Genomic DNA, 19,229 nt, shown 5'->3' on the forward strand with positions numbered 1-19,229 from the left:
TTACTGGGAGCTCTTTGGCTGGCACTGTTACTGGGAGCTCTTGGGCTGGCACTGTTACTGGGAGCTCTTTGGCTGGCACTGTTACTGGGAGCTCTTTGGCTGGCACTGTTACTGGGAGCTCTTTGGCTGGCACTGTTACTGGGAGCTCTTTGGCTGCCACTGTTACTGGTAGCTCTGTGACTGGCACTGTTACTGGGAGCTCTGTGGTTGGCACTGTTACTGGGAACTCTTTGGCTGGCACTGTTACTGGGAGCTCTTTGGCTGGCACCGCTACTGGGAGCTCTTTGGTTGGCATTGTTACTGGGAGCTCTTTGGCTGGCGCTGTTACTGGGAGCTCTGTGGTTGGCACTGTTACTGGGAACTCTTTGGCTGGCACTGTTACTGGGAGCTCTTTGGCTGGCACTGTTACTGGGAACTCTTTGGCTGGCACTCTTACTGGGAGCTCTTTGGTTGGCACTGTTACTGGGAGCTCTTTGGTTGGCACTGTTACTGGGAGCTCTGTGGTTGGCACTGTTACTGGGAACTCTTTGGCTGGCACTGTTACTGGGAGCTCTTTGGCTGGCACTGTTACTGGGAACTCTGGCTGGCACTGTTACTGGGAGCTCTTTGGTTGGCACTGTTACTGGGAGCTCTTTGGTTGGCATTGTTACTGGGAGCTCTTTGGCTGGCGCTGTTACCTGGAGCTCTTTGGCTGGCACTGTTACTGGGAACTCTGTGGCTGGCACTGTTACTGGGAGCTCTTTGGTTGGCACTGTTACTGGAAGATCTTTGGTTGCACTGTTACTGGGAGCTCTGTGGCTGGCACTGTTACTGGGAGCTCTGTGGCTGGCACTGTTACTGGGTGCTCTTTGGCTGGCACTGTTACTGGGAGCTCTTTGGCTTGCACTGTTACTGGGAGCTCTTTGGCTGACACTGTTACTGGGAGCTCTTTGGCTGGCACTGTTACTGGGAGCTCTTTGGTTGGCACTGTTACTGGGAGCTCTGTGGCTGGCACTGTTACTGGTAGCTCTGGTTGGCACTGTTAATGGTAGCTCTGTGGCTGGCACTGTTACTGGGAGCTCTTTGGCTGGCACTGTTACTGGGAGCATTTTGGTTGGCACTGTTACTGGGATCTCTGTGGCTGGCACTGTTACTGGTAGCTCTGGTTGGCACTGTTAATGGTAGCTCTGTGGCTGGCACTGTTACTGGGAGCTCTTTGGCTGGCACTGTTACTGGGAGCATTTTGGTTGGCACTGTTACTGGGATCTCTGTGGCTGGCACTGTTACTGGGAGCTCTGTGGCTGGCACTGTTACTGGGAGCTCTTTGGCTGGACCTGTTACTGGGAGCTCTTTGGTTGCACTGTTACTGGGAGCTCTGTGGCTGGCACTGTTACTGGTAGCTCTGGTTGGCACTGTTACTGGTAGCTCTGTGACTGGCACTTTTACTGGGAACTCTTTGGCTGGCACTGTTACTGGGAGCTCTGTGGTTGGCACTGTTACTGTGAGCTCTTTGGCTGGCACTGTTACTGGGAACTCTTTGGCTGGCACTGTTACTGGTAGCTCTGGTTGGCACTGTTACTGGTAGCTCTGTGACTGGCACTGTTACTGGGAGCTCTTTGGCTGGCACTGTTACTGGGAGCTCTGTGGTTGGCACTGTTACTGTGAGCTCTTTGGCTTGCACTGTTACCTGGAGCTCTTTGGCTGGCACTGTTACTGGGAGCTCTGTGGCTGGCACTGTTACTGGTAGCTCTGTGACTGGCACTGTTACTGGGAGCTCTGTGGTTGGCACTGTTACTGGGAACTCTGGCTGGCACTGTTACTGGGAGCTCTTTGGCTGGCACTGTTACTGGGAGCTCTTTGGCTTGCACTGTTACTGGGAGCTCTTTGGCTGGCACTGTTACTGGGTGCTCTTTGGCTGGCACTGTTACTGGGAGCTCTTTGGCTTGCACTGTTACTGGGAGCTCTTTGGCTGGCACTGTTACTGGGAGCTGTTTGGCTGGCACTGTTACTGGGAGCTCTGTGGCTGGCACTGTTACTGGGAGCTCTTTGGCTGGCACTGTTACTGGGAGCTCTTTGGCTGGCACTGTTACTGGGAGCTCTTTGGCTGGCACTGTTACTGGGAGCTCTGTGGTTGGCACTGTTACTGTGAGCTCTTTGGCTGGCACTGTTACTGGGAGCTCTTTGGCTGGACCTGTTACTGGGAGCTCTTTGGCTGGCACTGTTACCTGGAGCTCTTTGGCTGGACCTGTTACTGGGAGCTCTTTGGCTGGCACTGTTACTGGGAGCTCTGTGGCTGGCACTGTTACTGGTAGCTCTGTGACTGGCACTGTTACTGGGAGCTCTGTGGTTGGCACTGTTACTGGGAACTCTTTGGCTGGCACTGTTACTGGGAGCTCTTTGGCTGGCACTGTTACTGGGAGCTCTTTGGCTGGCACTGTTACTGGGAGCTCTTTGGCTGGCACTGTTACTGGGAGCTCTGTGGCTGGCACTGTTACTGGGAGCTCTGTGGCTGGCACTGTTACTGGGAGCTCTTTGGCTGGCACTGTTACTGGGAGCTCTTTGGCTGGCACTGTTACTGGGAGCTCTGTGGCTGGCACTGTTACTGGTAGCTCTGTGACTGGCACTGTTACTGGGAGCTCTGTGGTTGGCACTGTTACTGGGAACTCTGGCTGGCACTGTTACTGGGAGCTCTTTGGCTGGCACTGTTACTGGGAGCTCTTTGGCTTGCACTGTTACTGGGAGCTCTTTGGCTGGCACTGTTACTGGGTGCTCTTTGGCTGGCACTGTTACTGGGAGCTCTTTGGCTTGCACTGTTACTGGGAGCTCTTTGGCTGGCACTGTTACTGGGAGCTCTTTGGCTGGCACTGTTACTGGGAGCTCTTTGGCTGGCACTGTTACTGGGAGCTCTTTGGCTGGCACTGTTACTGGGAGCTCTTTGGCTGGCACTGTTACTGGGAGCTCTGTGGTTGGCACTGTTACTGTGAGCTCTTTGGCTGGCACTGTTACTGGGAGCTCTTTGGCTGGACCTGTTACTGGGAGCTCTTTGGCTGGCACTGTTACCTGGAGCTCTTTGGCTGGACCTGTTACTGGGAGCTCTTTGGCTGGCACTGTTACTGGGAGCTCTGTGGCTGGCACTGTTACTGGTAGCTCTGTGACTGGCACTGTTACTGGGAGCTCTGTGGTTGGCACTGTTACTGGGAACTCTTTGGCTGGCACTGTTACTGGGAGCTCTTTGGCTGGCACTGTTACTGGGAGCTCTTTGGCTGGCACTGTTACTGGGAGCTCTTTGGCTGGCACTGTTACTGGGAGCTCTGTGGCTGGCACTGTTACTGGGAGCTCTTTGGCTGGCACTGTTACTGGGAGCTCTTTGGCTGGCACTGTTACTGGGAGCTCTTTGGTTGGCACTGTTACTGGAAGCTCTTTGGTTGCACTGTTACTGGGAGCTCTTTGGCTGGCACTGTTACTGGAGCTCTGTGGCTGGCACTGTTACTGGGTGCTCTTTGGCTGGCACTGTTACTGGGAGCTTTTTGGCTGGCACTGTTACTGGGAGCTCTTTGGCTGGCACTGTTACTGGGAGCTCTTTGGCTGGCACTGTTACTGGGAGCTCTTTGGCTGGCACTGTTACTGGGTGCTCTTTGGCTGGCACTGTTACTGGGAGCTCTTTGGTTGGCACTGTTACTGGGAGCTCTTTGGCTGGCGCTGTTACCTGGAGCTCTTTGGCTGGCACTGTTACTGGGAGCTCTGTGGCTGGCACTGTTACTGGGAGCTCTGTGGCTGGCACTGTTACTGGGAGCTCTTTGGCTGGCACTGTTACTGGGAACTCTTTGGCTGGCACTGTTACTGGGAGCTCTTTGGTTGGCATTGTTACTGGGAGCACTTTGGCTGGCACTGTTACTGGGAGCACTTTGGCTGGCACTGTTACTGGGAGCTCTTTGGTTGGCATTGTTACTGGGAGCACTTTGGCTGGCACTGTTACTGGGAGCACTTTGGCTGGCACTGTTACTGGGAGCTCTTTGGTTGGCATTGTTACTGGGAGCACTTTGGCTGGTACTGTCACTGGGAGCACTTTGGCTGGCACTGTTACTGGGAGCACTTTGGCTGGCACTGTTACTGGGAGCTCTTTGGCTGGCACTGTTACTGGGAGCTCTTTGGCTGGCATTGTTACTGGGAGCTCTTTGGTTGGCATTGTCACTGGGAGCACTTTGGCTGGCACTGTTACTGGGAGCACTTTGGCTGGCACTGTTACTGGGAGCTCTTTGGCTGGCACTGTTAATGGGAGCTTTTTGGTTGGTACTGTCACTGGGAGCACTTTGGCTGGCACTGTTACTGGGAGCTCTTTGGCTGGCACTGTTACTGGGAGCTCTTTGGTTGGCATTGTTACTGGGAGCACTTTGGCTGGCACTGTTACTGGGAGCTCTTTGGCTGGCACTGTTACTGGGAACTCTTTGGCTGGCACTGTTACTGGGAGCTCTGTGGCTGGCACTGTTACTGGGAGCTCTTTGGCTGGCACTGTTACTGGGAGCACTTTGGTTGGCATTGTTACTGGGAGCACTTTGGCTGGCACTGTTACTGGGAGCTCTTTGGCTGGCACTGTTACTGGGAGCTCTTTGGTTGGCATTGTTACTGGGAGCACTTTGGCTGGCACTGTTACTGGGAGCTCTTTGGCTGGCACTGTTAATGGGAGCTTTTTGGTTGGTACTGTCACTGGGAGCACTTTGGCTGGCACTGTTACTGGGAGCACTTTGGCTGGCACTGTTACTGGGAGGTCTTTGGCTGGCACTGTTACTGGGAGCTCTTTGGTTGGCATTGTTACTGGGAGCACTTTGGCTGGCACTGTTAATGAGAGCTCTTTGGTTGGTACTGTCACTGGGAGCACTTTGGCTGGCACTGTTACTGGGAGCACTTTGGCTGGCACTGTTACTGGGAGCACTTTGGCTGGCACTGTTACTGGGAGCTCTTTGGTTGGCATTGTTACTGGGAGCTCTTTGGCTGGCACTGTTACTGGGAGCTCTTTGGTTGGCATTGTTACTGGGAGCTCTTTGGCTGGCACTGTTAATGGGAGCTCTTTGGTTGGTACTGTCACTGGGAGCACTTTGGCTGGCACTGTTAATGGGAGCTCTTTGGTTGGTACTGTTACTGGGAGCACTTTGGCTGGCACTGTTACTGGGAGCACTTTGGCTGGCACTGTTACTGGGAGCACTTTGGCTGGCACTGTTACTGGGAGCTCTTTGGTTGGCATTGTTACTGGGAGCTCTTTGGCTGGCACTGTTACTGGGAGCTCTTTGGTTGGCATTGTTACTGGGAGCTCTTTGGCTGGCACTGTTAATGGGAGCTCTTTGGTTGGCACTGTTACTGGGAGCTCTTTGGCTGGCACTGTTACTGGGAGCTCTTTGGCTGGCACTGTTACTGGGAGCTCTTTGGCTGGCACTGTTACTGGGAGCACTTTGGCTGGCACTGTTACTGGATTATGTGGCTGGCACTGTTAATGGGAACTCTTTGGCTGGCATTGTCACTGGGAGCACTTTGGCTGGCACTGTTACTGGGAGCTCTTTGGCTGGCACTGTTACTGGATTATGTGGCTGACACTCAGCGGATTCCTCTGCTGTCACACTATAATGGTACTGTGGCTGGCACTGTTATTGGATTATGTGGCTGACCCACAAATAGTATTCCATGTCTGACATACCATGGTGGTCCTGTGGACACTCGTTTGGTGATTTGTGGCGGACACAGCCGTAGTGGCCCTGTGTCTGGTCCTCTTATGTGGGTCATGCAGTCGTCACTGGGACAGGCAGTATTCTGGTGGTGTACATGGCTGGCTCTGTTATGCAGATTTTGTGGGTTCAATGCCATGTTGGGCCTGTGGTTTATATAGTTGGCATATCTATAGGGGTCTTGTGGTTGGCCCATTCCTATATATGTATGTGAACAGTAATGGCGCCAGTATTGTCTATTTTTACGCACGTGTCACTTAATTCTGCATCCTCAAACTCCCAAAAGATATTCAGCAAATGTCAACCTATGTTTATTCATGTCGCCGCTCCTTCACTCCAGCGACGCATCTGAGAAGTATTAATGCCGGAGAATTTTGCATTTCATAAAACATTGAGATCCGATGAAAACAAACTCATTTTGATGTTTTTAAACATGTCGGATTTGGGATTTCTATACTTTCCCACCCCTGAGATTTTCATAAAAAGTGCTAGCCGTACGCGCCACTGTAATGCTGAATGGATTAAAGGGGAAGTCTCCCGGGCCCTTGTGCCTAAGAGGGGGGAAGACCTCTCCTCCAGAAGCACATGGGAGGTGAAGGCCTGTTACAGATTTTGTATTGGGGCCCAGGAGCTTCCATCTGGATCTGGAGACCTTATCTAGAGACCATATGGACCTAGAGGCCTATATTAACCTGAACTCCCAATATTTTAACCTCAAATCATGTTACATTTTAAGACCCTCTTGCTCAGACCTCCAAAAGTTGGAAAACCCATTTTTATTCATCACATTAGGAAATTCCGATTTAATAGAGGGGGCTCTTTCATTCAAGATCTGGAGTGGCGAATGACCACAAAGTGCGGCTCTCTGGAGGACTGTATTGTGTAATGCTTCATTTCTCCTGTGGTGGCACTGTAGGGAAATTGATCAGTTACAGCCAGGATTACGCAGCGATCACTGATGATCAATGAGATTTGTGTTATTAGTATTATATCAAGGCAGCTGTCTAACAAGAAGGCATTGTCCAAAGTTGAGAACCCCTTAAATTTAACTTACTAACTTAAAACTAATCCTACTTTTACATAATAGTAAAATTAGAGTAATTTTTATGTTGGTAATTACCAACCTGATTTCAGCCATTGTAACAGGGTGGAAAATCAGAGCTGATCTAATATAAACTTCCTCTGGCCCTTTGCAATCATTTTTATAAACCTTCTCCTCCATAGTCTTACTCCTGTATTCGGGAGGAGTTATTTATTAGAAATTCAGATTTTAAAGGATTTTGTGGATTCATTTGTCTCAATGCTGGGTGACAAACTACACTGGTTCATCCTTCAAGAGATCGGCCCAAGGTACTCAGCGCCAGATGTACCCTGAAACTTTAATGTGTGACAGATGTAAGGTTGTGTCCTTTACCATATGGGCCCCGCAACCAGACATGGCGGCAGGGGAACACAGAAAATCTGCATGTAATATACACTCATTCATTATCTATTATGTACCTGTGCTTTACTGAGATGCATCATGTGACCATAGCATATGACAATGCCCATGTGGTCAGGATCATAGGTTATAACAATGCCCATGTGGTCAAGATTAAAGTGTATGACTATGCCCATGTGGTCAGGATCATAGGTTCTGACAATGCCCATGTGGGCAGGATTAAAGTGTATGACAATGCCCATGTGGTCAGGATCATAGGTTCTGACAATGCCCATGTGGGCAGGATTAAAGTGTATGACAATGCCCATGTGGTAAGGCTCCCAGTGTATGACAATGCTCATGTGGTCAGGATCATAGGATATGACAATGCCCATTTGGTCAGGATCATAGGGTATGGCAATGCCCATGTGGTCAGGATCATAGGGTATGGCAATGCCTATGTGGTCAGTATGAATGTGTATGACAACATCCATGTGTTGAGGATTAACGTGTATGACAATGCTCATGTGGTCGGGATTGACGTGTATGACAATGCCCATGTGGTAAGGATCATAGGGTATGACAATGCCCATGTGGTCAGAATCATAGTGTATGACAATGCCCATGTGGTCAGGATCATAGGTTAAACCAAAGCCCATGTGGTCAAGATTATAGTGTATGACTATGCCCATGTGGTCAGGATCATAGGTTCTGACAATGCCCATGTGTGCAGGATTAAAGTGTATGACAATGCCCATGTGGTAAGGCTCCCAGTGTATGACAATGCTCATGTGGTCAGGATCATAGGATATAGCAATGCCCATTTGGTCAGGATCATAGGGTATGACAATGCCTATGTGGTCAGTATGAATGTGTATGACAACATCCATGTGTTGAGGATTAACGTGTATGACAATGCTCATGTGGTCGGGATTGACGTGTATGACAATGCCCATGTGGTAAGGATCATAGTGTATGACAATGCCCATGTGGTCAGAATCATAGTGTATGACAATGCCCATGTGGTCAGGATCATAGTGTATGACAATGCCCATGTGGTCAGGATTATAGTGTATGACAATGCCCATGTGGTCAGGATCATAGCATATAACATTGCCCATGTGGTCAGGACCTTAGGGTATGACAATGCCCATGTGGTCAAGATTATAATGTATGGAAATGATAATGTCATCAGGATCATAGTGTCTGACTCAGGGCCGGACTGGCCATCTGGCAATTCTGGCAAATGCCAGATGGGCTGTTCCAGTCATGGGTTGCATTGTCTGCTATGCTGTTAACAGTATCAGTGTCCTCAGATTGCAATTGATACGGTGACCAGGGGAAGGAACAACGTGGTCCTATGTGCTTTCAATTGCCAGGGCTGAATTTCACTCTCAGTCCGTTCCTGGTCTGACTTGACAATGCCCATGTGGTCAGGATCATAGGGTATGACTATGCCCATGTAGTCAGGATCATAGGGTATGACAATGCCCATGTAGTCAGGATCATAGGGTATAACAATGCCCATGTGGTCAGGATCATAGGATATAACAATGCCCATGTGGTCAGGATCATAGGGTATGACAATGCCCATGTAGTCAGGATCATAGGGTATAACAATGCCCATGTGGTCAGGATCATAGGGTATGACAATGCCCATGTGGTCAGGATCATAGGGTATAACAATGCCCATGTGGTCAGGATCATAGGGTATAACAATGCCCATGTGGTCAGGATCATAGGGTATGACAATGCCCATGTGGTCAGGATCATAGGGTATAACAATGCCCATGTGGTCAGGATCATAGGGTATAACAATGCCCATGTGGTCAGGATCATAGGATATAACAATGCCCATGTGGTCAGGATCATAGGGTATGACAATGCCCATGTAGTCAGGATCATAGGGTATAACAATGCCCATGTGGTCAGGATCATAGGATATAACAATGCCCATGTGGTCAGGATCATAGGGTATAACAATGCCCATGTGGTCAGGATCATAGGATATAACAATGCCCATGTGGTCAGGATCATAGGGTATGACAATGCCCATGTAGTCAGGATCATAGGGTATAACAATGCCTATGTGGTCAGGATCATAGGATATAACAATGCCCATGTGGTCAGGATCAAAGGGTATGACAATGCCCATGTAGTCAGGATCATAGGGTATGACAATGCCCATGTAGTCAGGATCATAGGGTATAACAATGCCCATGTAGTCAGGATCATAGGGTATGACAATGCCCATGTAGTCAGGATCATAGGGTATAACAATGCCCATGTGGTCAGGATCATAGGGTATGACAATGCCCATGTGGTCAGGATCATAGGGTATGACAATGCCCATGTAGTCAGGATCATAGGGTATAACATTGCCCATGTAGTCAGGATCATAGGGTATAACAATGCCCATGTGGTCAGGATCATAGCGTATGACAATGCCCATGTGGTCAGGATCATAGGGTATGACAATGCCCATGTGGTCAGGATCATAGGGTATGACAATGCCCATGTGGTCAGGATCATAGGGTATGACAATGCCCATGTGGTCAGGATCATAGCGTATGACAATGCCCATGTGGTCAGGATCATAGGGTATGACAATGCCCATGTGGTCAGGATCATAGGGTATAACATTGCCCATGTGGTCAGGATCATAGGGTATGACAATGCCCATGTAGTCAGGATCATAGGATATAACATTGCCCATGTAGTCAGGATCATAGGGTATAACAATGCCCATGTGGTCAGGATCATAGGATATAACATTGCCCATGTGGGCAGCATTATAATCTATGGAAATGATAATGTCGTCAGGATCAAAGTGTCTGAGTTGACAATGGCCATGTGGCTAACATCAAAGCTTATGCTAACCTCCATGTAGTCAGGAGAATGCATGCGTGGTCAGATCATAACGTGTTACAATGCTCACGAGGTCATCTATGACAACCAAAATAACAAAGTAGGGCACCACAAAGAAGTAAAACCATTCCTTAGAACATAATACATAACACATAGAAATAAAACCATTCCTTAGAATATATTACAGAAGTAAAACATTAATAACATCTTCCGATGCTAATGCATATTCTGGTACTTTGGAAGATGAATATTTGTCCTTCCTTGCCATCTTGCCTCAACATATTTTAGGATAAATGGAGGGAAATGGCACTGACTATGCTCCATGTGTCTATATGCAGACACCCAGTGGTTGGGATGCGGGTAGAAGCCTGTCGGGAAATTTAATAGAAAATTGAATACGTGTTCCAATCTCAAATCTGCAGAAATATCGAGGTGGACACATCTGTAATTTACATTTTGAGTATCCGTCTATATCTAGGGACAGTTGTGAGTCTTGGCGGCTATTTCGCAGACTATAGAATATTGCATTTTTAGAATATTCTCACTCAGTCAACAAAATTTATACTATTCACCTCCCAGTCTTGATGTTTCCCAACCTTGTGTATGTTTTCTCATAGATATTTCCTCAGCGCTAAAAGCCTACTCTTAGTCACAACCATAAGGTGTAAGAAGCTTGGCTTACTTTTTTTTAGACATCTTTGTGGTTTATTTTGTCCCCTTATGCTCCATTTTGATACCTTACCTTCCTTTGCAAGGAAAAATAACACAATGATCTTTGGGGAAATTCTTCCTTGCCATTTTTGCTCAATCCAATGTACCTATGGGGAGGGATATGCTAAGTCCCGCCCCCGAGGAACGTGTAGATTTAACATAAGCAGGAGCCTGGTTTCCAATGGGCCCGATGGTTGTCTTATGGCACATAAATACATCTACGGGTAGCTGTGTACACTGTCTATGATTTGGGTCTGCAAGCATAGATTAGCATTAGGGATGGTACAGAGCAATACCACACTACAATATTCATGCTATCTAAAGTCACCATGGAGCGTGGGCTTGTCCGGCCTTACACTGGAAACTCGTTCCCGTACAGAAGAGAGCTCTGCCGTATTGCAGCCGCTTGGAAAAGACTGATTTCAGCCACATTCCTCTACGTTCAGCACCATATGGCATTCATCAACTCAATATGTTCTAGATTACGGCTAATTTAAATGTTCATGTGTCTTCACTAAACCTGATTATAAGATGCAAGGCGGTGGGATTAAAGAACACTGCCGAGCATCCATTTTTTACGAGGGTGACCCCCGTGCTTATATTTACCGTCGCTAGGTTGGTTACACTTTCACATCTGCTTTTAAATTACTCAAGAAATGTATGTGGGGAGCAGGTGCCGTCGGTGCGCCGTCAGTGTTCCGTCGGTGCGCCGTCGCTGTCTATACACCACTTCACTTTATTTTTCTAGAATTTAACCCCCAGATCTTTTTCATATGGTGCATTTTAATCTGGGAGTATAACATACATGGCCTGTTTGTGTTGAACTTTCCCAAACTATGAGCAGAACTGTTGACTTTGAGCATTTTTTTTGATTTGTGGCTGCTGCTCTATCGTGTTCCTTCATTGTTTATCTGGTAGTCATGTAATACTACATTTGACCTGCAGGGTAAAAATGTCTGACTGGCTGCAGCTTCAAGTGACAGCCAGAAAGCAAATTTTTGATTATCCCGGCAAATTGAATCTGTCAGCAGATTTTTGCTTTGTAATCTGAGAGCAGCACAATGTGGGGGCTGAGAGCCTGATTCCAGTGATGTATCACTTATTGGACTTCTTGGTGCAGTGTTGATAGAATCCCTGTTTTATCTCCTGTAGATCTAGCAGTGCTCGTAATGCTGAGCTCTGTATAACTCCACCCACTTCCCTGATTGGCAGTTTCTTGTGCACACTGTCAGCAAGCTGCCAATCAGTTGTGGGGGCGGGGTTATACAGATTAGCTGGACTGCTTGGCATGAGACACCTAGTCCCCTGCTGAAAAAAAACCACTGATAGTAGTGAAACTACAGGAAGCTGCAAAGAAAGTGACGCATCCCTGGAATCAGGCTCTCTGCCCATGAATTATGCGGCTCTCGGATTAAATAGCAAAAATCTGCTGACAGGTTAGCTTTAAAGCATTTTTTTTTAAAGAATTGCAAAACAGGGAGACAGGACTAAAATAACTCCTAAGGTGCGTTCAGACGTCTGTACAAATCGGTCCGAGGTCAGACCGCAATGCACGGACTGGCCGTGGGACAGCTTCATATATTTCTATGAAGCTGTCACGTACGGGTCGGGAGAACCGAATCCAGTCCTTGCACTGCGGTCCGGTTTCGGATTGATTTGTAAGGACGCATGAATGTGCCCTTAGTCTGGGGTTCACATTGTATCAGTGTATGGGATTTCGTCTGAAGCCCTGAAAAAGCGCGATTCATGCGAAACGGCCGACAGGAGCGTTGAATTCACCTTGTGATCTTTCCCACCTCCTTCTTGGCATATTTCATATAAGTTTGTCATGGACGAAACAAAAAAAAAAAATTCAGCTGCGTTGAACAAAATGTTCGGATGATCGCAGGTACAGGTCTTCGACTACGAAAACTGAGCCTCACTATTATATTTTGTGTTATCTTTTATAATTTACAAAGGCGGGAAATGAAAAGGAAACGTTTCATCCTGTGATAAAACCATTAGGATTCCATTAATGACCTCGTTACATTCGAGAGGGGGAAAATGCCTGAAAGGGAGGAGGGGAAGTAAAGCCGTGAATGTCACGGGGTTGGGAATTAATACATTCAGGAATTTTTCAGCAATTACACTATGTCATAATAATATGACAGGAATCTGAAAATCTTCCATGTTGCGGCACACAAACCCCGGAAGGCTCCTAACGAGGGAGCGCACGCAGAAGGCTTCAGTTTTTTTAATTTGTGGCCACAAGAAAACGATTGTTTCGGTAAGTGCTATAAATACCAGGTTGGCAGCGCTGGCGTCCATTAACAGTAGTGAACCTATGTTTAGGCTCTCGGGCCGTTCAAGAGGGGATCGTCCGTGTTCTTCAATCCTGAAGAATGACGAAACAATATCCCCAGCTGTCCCTCTGCTATTACTTCTCTTGGTTAGACCTAAGGCTTACTGGAAGTATATAATTAGACGGAGACGGCTACCGCCGATTGACGGTGATTTTCTAAAAATACTAAACCCTACAATCATTCTCGGCAAGGAGCGGAGGAGCTAATATATTGGTTTCTTAGATTTCTGCTTGTTGAAGCATTTTTGGCCATGAGTCATTAGGCCCAAAGACATCATATCAACACTTAAGATGCCTGTCTGTATTAAAGGGTTGGCCCATTATTATTATTTTTTAATTCTCAAAATAGGTCCATGTTAATTTTAAATAAAATAATAAAAAAAAGAAATTAAACTACCATACACCCCTTCTCCACATCGTTCCTCCGTCCTGCTGCCAGCATTGCCCCGTGGGTCTCCTCACTTCCTCTTCCGGTGGATGATGTCACATGACCAATGCAGTCAATCAGCAGCCACTGCTTGGAAAGAAGTCTGGCGATTGGCTGCAGTGGTCAAATCACATTTCGCACCAGAAGAGGAAGTGAACAGGCTGGTAGGACACAGAGGGGCAGCAGTGCTGAGTAATTACAGGGGTCTAATAGGCGAGTATCTGGTTTCTGCTTCTTTGTTCTTTTAACCATGATTAGCCTTCGCTCAAGGTGAAAAAATATATATAGGACAATCCCTTTAAAGTGTTAAGACGTCTTAAGTTGCCTTAAATGAGTTGACCAGTCTTGTGATAAATGTCTGCAATAACTCTATGTGAATGCAGAATTTGGAATCTTAAAAGTGCACAAACAACACACTGTCAGGAGTCCCTGGTGTTAAGGCCGGTAGTGGGCGCTCATGTGACTGCAAGTATACGATTTGCATAGTTCCGGCTACATTCCGACTAGACATGCCCAGCCTCATTCAATACACTTGTATTGAGCAAGGCTGTGTACGTCTATTCGGCATGTGACCGCATGTATACGATGCATACTTCCGGCCACATTCCAACTAAACATGTCCTAACTCATTCAATACACTACTGAGCGAGGCTGTGTTCGTCTATTCGGCATGTGGCCGCATGTATACGATGCATACTTCCGGCCACATTCCAACTAAACATGTCCTAACTCATTCAATACACTACTGAGCGAGGCTGTGTTCGTCTATTCGGCATGTGGCCGCATGTATACGATGCATACTTCCAGCCACATTCCAACTAAACATGTCCTAACTCATTCAATACACTACTGAGCGAGGCTGTGTTCATCTATTCGGCATGTGGCCGCATGTATACGATGCATACTTCCAGCCACATTCCAACTAAACATGTCCTAACTCATTCAATACACTACTGAGCGAGGCTGTGTTCGTCTATTCGGCATGTGGCCGCATGTATACGATGCATACTTCCAGCCACATTCCAACTAAACATGTCCTAACTCATTCAATACACTACTGAGCGAGGCTGTGTTCGTCTATTCGGCATGTGGCCGCATGTATACGATGCATACTTCCAGCCACATTCCAACTAAACATGTCCTAACTCATTCAATACACTACTGAGCGAGGCTGTGTTCGTCTATTCGGCATGTGGCCGCATGTATACGATTTGCATACTTCCGGCCACATTCCAACTAAACATGTCCTAACTCATTCAATACACTACTGAGCGAGGCTGTGTTCGTCTATTCGGCATGTGGCCGCATGTATACGATGCATACTTCCAGCCACATTCCAACTAGACATGTCCACCTTGTGCAATACATTTGTATTGAGTAAGGCTGCGTATGTCTAGTTGACATGTGACCGGATGTCTATGATTTGAATACTTCTGGCCACATTCCAACTAGATATGTCCTGCGTACGTCAAGGCGATGCCTCATCACTGAAGAATCCTGACAGCATGCGTTGCATGCACTGTAAGGATTCAGAAATCGGAATTCACACAGTATCACAAGACTGGAGAACCCCTTTAAAGCATGAGATAGCAAACTTATGGCAGATGTCAAAGCGTCACATAAAGTCTCAATTCACCCAGAACTGTGTACAGGGCCAGTCTTATGTAGAACGATGCTCTGTTCGGTACACATAACCACGCCATAGAGTTGCCAATTAAAAGCGATATACAGTTCATTCTAGCACCCAAATAACAGTACCCGTTATCCAACTCTACATTGGCAAATTATCACTTACATAATTGCCTATTTAACAAGAGGCCATAATTAAAGTTCCAACAGGGAGTAAATTATGGACCTGTCACAATCTATCACCTGCGACCCCCAGCAACAATGGGCAATTTATTAAAAGCAGTGCCCAAAAAAGAGAGGTTTGTGCTACACAATTAATCAAAAAGTAGATCTAAATATGTCCCTACTACCAACATTGCCGGAGAAGTCTCTGGTCATGTCCTCAACACAGCAATAAAGTGCTGGACCTGACCTTACAGGTGTGCTATACACAAACGAGACCTTCCTTATTTTTCCTCTTGGTTCGACATTATCTTTTAGATCAGTGGCTCAAGAAAACTTTCACAAAAAACAAAAACCCAATTTTTGCGATACTCTGTGAGGAGATGATCATTCTATTTATGCCTTTAGGTAGCCAACTAGTGGTTATGAGATGAACAGATTAAATAAAAAATTCCCTACCCGTATAAACCAGGGCGCCATTACTCACCATTGCATATACAGCGCACGTTCCTATAAAAGCGGGGGCATACGAAACTGATTCTGGCTGTGCTGTAGGTCATTAGTGAGTGGGAATCTATCGACAACGTCTGTTCACAATGTTGTTCCTGACAATCCAATCCCGAGCAATTCTTTTCCAGGATTGTTGATATCCGAATCACATTTTCCAAATGTCTCCTTGCATTTGAGAGCTTCTGAATCAAGTACGCCGGCTTGTAGAAACCCCCGCTTTGCATTTGTACGGCGAACAGCATGTCCAGCTGGTTTGTGCCTGCCACCGGCTGGATGCTAATTATATACAGGCTGTCCTCTTTCTGGGTGAGAACCGCGTTCCGGAGGGTACGTCGAAAGCCGTGCAAATGAAGCCCCACAAAATCCTCGGGAGAGATGTTCTCGAAACGTATGGTGACGGCATTGTACAACATATCCTGGATCAACTGCTCAACGTGGACCGTCACATCGACCGATACCTGGTAGCGGCCATCACTAACCGATATGTTCAAGTTGTATTTGCCCCCGTCAAGACCTCCAAGGGCGATAACCTTTCCGTCGTGATTGTTCACTTTGAACAAGCTCTTCTGCTCTGATTTGAGGGCGTAGGAGAGGACATCGTAGACATCCTGATCGGTGGCGTGAATCTTGCCAATGACTCCTCCCGGGAAGTCATCTTCCATGGTGACGATGTATATCTCCAGTGGGGTGGCAGAAGGTTTGTGGATACTCTCTTCGATAACTCTTACATGTACATAGGTTTGAGAGGTCATCGGTGGTTTACCTGAGTCTTTCACCTGTTCGGAGAAAAGAAAAATTAAGTCAATTTTGTGAAAAACAAAAGGACCAAAGGTTGGGGTTGTCAAGAAAACTTAATTATGTCTTATAAGTTTTTGGCAATCTCTTTTGTTGAATCTACTTCTTCACTATCATGGATTTCAGCCTTTCTTCCTCATTTAAATTCATACAGAAATCTTGTCCCTCTTGCCCACTAAAAACATTGATAAATTGGTGACATCATGGTTGGGAAAATTGTGTAGGGGCCATTTTGCTAGAAGCTATGATCATAAGTGTTCTAATAGGGGGGTCTGATGTAATATGACAATTGACATAGAGACTGAAGTCATAGATATATTTATTCCTCTGCAGGGTCCTCTCTCCTGTAGAGTGTCAGCTCTTATGTGCAGGGTCCTCTCTCCTGTAGAGTGTCAGCTCTTATGTGCAGGATCCTCTCTCCTGTAGAGTGTCAGCTCTTATGGGCAGGGTCCTCTCTTCTGTAGAGTGTCAGCTCTTATGGGCAGGGTCCTCTCTCCTGTAGAGTGTCAGCTCTTATGGGCAGGGTCCTCTCTCCTGTACAGTGTCAGCTCTTATGGGCAGGGTCCTCTCTCCTGTAGAGTGTCAGCTCTTATGTGCAGGGTCCTCTCTCCTGTAGAGTGTCAGCTCTTATGTGCAGGGTCCTCTCTCCTGTAGAGTGTCAGCTCTTATGTGCAGGGTCCTCTCTCCTGTACAGTGTCAGCTCTTATGTGCAGGGTCCTCTCTCCTGTAGAGTGACAGCTCTTATGGGCAGGGTCCTCTCTCCTGTAGAGTGTCAGCTCTTATGTGCAGGGTCCTCTCTCCTGTACAGTGTCAGCTCTTATGGGCAGGGTCCTCTCTCCTGTACAGTGTCAGCTCTTATGGGCAGTGTCCTCTCTCTTGTAGAGTGTCAGCTCTTATGGGCGGGATCCTCTCTCCTGTAGAGTGTCAGCTCTTATGGGCAGGGTCCTCTCTCCTGTAGAGTATCAGCTCTTATGGGCAGGGTCCTCTCTCCTGTACAGTGTCAGCTCTTATGTGCAGGGTCCCCTCTCCTGTAGAATGTCAGCTCTTATGTGCAGGGTCCTCTCACCTGTAGAGTGTCAGCTCTTATGGGCAGGGTCCTCTCTCCTGTAGAGTGTCAGCTCTTATGTGCAAGGTCCTCTCTCCTGTAGAGTGTCAGCTCTTATGGGCAGGGTCCTCTCTCCTGTAGAGTGTCAGCTCTTATGGGCAGGGTCCTCTCTCCTGTAGAGTGTCAGCTCTTATGCGCACGGTCCTCTCTCCTGTAGAGTGTCAGCTCTTATGGGCAGGGTCCTCTCTCCTGTAGAGTGTCAGCTCTTATGGGCAGGGTCCTCTCTCCTGTAGAGTGTCAGCTCTTATGTGCAGGGTTCTCTCTCCTGTAGAGTGTCAGCTCTTATGTGCAGGGTCCTCTCTCCTGTAGAGTATCAGCTCTTATGGGCAGGGTCCTCTCTCCTGTAGAGTGTCAGCTCTTATGGGCAGGGTCCTCTCTCCTGTAGAGTGTCAGCTCTTATGGGCAGGGTCCTCTCTCCTGTAGAGTGTCAGCTCTTATGGGCAGGGTCCTCTCTCCTGTAGAGTGTCAGCTCTTATGTGCAGGGTTCTCTCTCCTGTAGAGTGTCAGCTCTTATGTGCAGGGTCCTCTCTCCTGTAGAGTATCAGCTCTTATGTGCAGGGTCCTCTCTCCTGTAGAGTGTCAGCTCTTATGTGCAGGGTCCTCTCTCCTGTAGAGTGTCAGCTCTTATGGGCAGGGTCCTCTCTCCTGTAGAGTGTCAGCTCTTATGGGCAGAGTCCTTCCTCCTGTAGAGTGTCAGCTCTTATGTGCAGGGTCCTCTCGCCTGTAGAGTGTCAGCTCTTATGGGCAGAGTCCTCTCTCCTGTAGAGCGTCACCTCTTATGTGCAGGGTCCTGTCTCCTGTAGAGTGTCAGCTCTTATGTGCAGGGTCCTCTCTCCTGTAGAGTGTCAGCTCTTATGGGCAGGGTCCTCTCTCCTGTAGAGTGTCAGCTCTTATGTGCAGGGTCCTCTCTCCTGTAGAGTGTCAGCTCTTATGGGCAGGGTCCTCTCTCCTGTAGAGTGTCAGCTCTTATGGGCAGGGTCCTCTCTCCTGTAGAGTGTCAGCTCTTATGGGCAGGGTCTTCTCTCCTGTATAGTGTCGGCTCTTATGTGCAGGGTCCTCTCTCCTGTAGAGTGTCAGCTCTTATGGGCAGGGTCCTCTCTCCTGTAGAGTGTCAGCTCTTATGCGCAGGGTCCTCTCTCCTGTAGAGTGTCAGCTCTTATGTGCAGGGTCCTCTCTCCTGTACAGTGTCAGCTCTTATGTGCAGGGTCCTCTCTCCTGTAGAGTGTCAGCTCTTATGTGCAGGATCCTCTCTCCTGTAGAGTGTCAGCTCTTATGTGCAGGGTCCTCTCTCCTGTAGAGTGTCAGCTCTTATGCGCACGGTCCTCTCTCCTGTAGAGTGTCAGCTCTTATGGGCAGGGTCCTCTCTCCTGTAGAGTGTCAGCTCTTATGGGCAGGGTCCTCTCTCCTGTAGAGTGTCAGCTCTTATGTGCAGGGTTCTCTCTCCTGTAGAGTGTCAGCTCTTATGTGCAGGGTCCTCTCTCCTGTAGAGTATCAGCTCTTATGTGCAGGGTCCTCTCTCCTGTAGAGTGTCAGCTCTTATGGGCAGGGTCCTCTCTCCTGTAGAGTGT

General features: G+C 47.8%; 1 protein-coding gene across 6 annotated transcripts in view; it reads right to left on the minus strand.

Moving 5' to 3' along the window:
* FAT3 (FAT atypical cadherin 3) overlaps positions 1–19,229 on the minus strand; it is a 745,380-nt gene that overhangs the window by 48,361 nt on the left and 677,790 nt on the right. For all 6 annotated transcript variants that reach the window (XM_069759239.1, XM_069759241.1, XM_069759238.1 and 3 more), the window contains one exon: positions 15,739–16,537. In XM_069759239.1, coding sequence (XP_069615340.1) covers positions 15,739–16,537 — 799 coding nt within the window. The remainder of the gene's footprint in view (positions 1–15,738; positions 16,538–19,229) is intronic.

The sequence above is a fragment of the Ranitomeya imitator genome, chromosome 3 (genome assembly GCF_032444005.1).
Source record: "Ranitomeya imitator isolate aRanImi1 chromosome 3, aRanImi1.pri, whole genome shotgun sequence".
In the NCBI taxonomy this organism is placed as follows: Eukaryota; Metazoa; Chordata; class Amphibia; order Anura; family Dendrobatidae; genus Ranitomeya; species Ranitomeya imitator.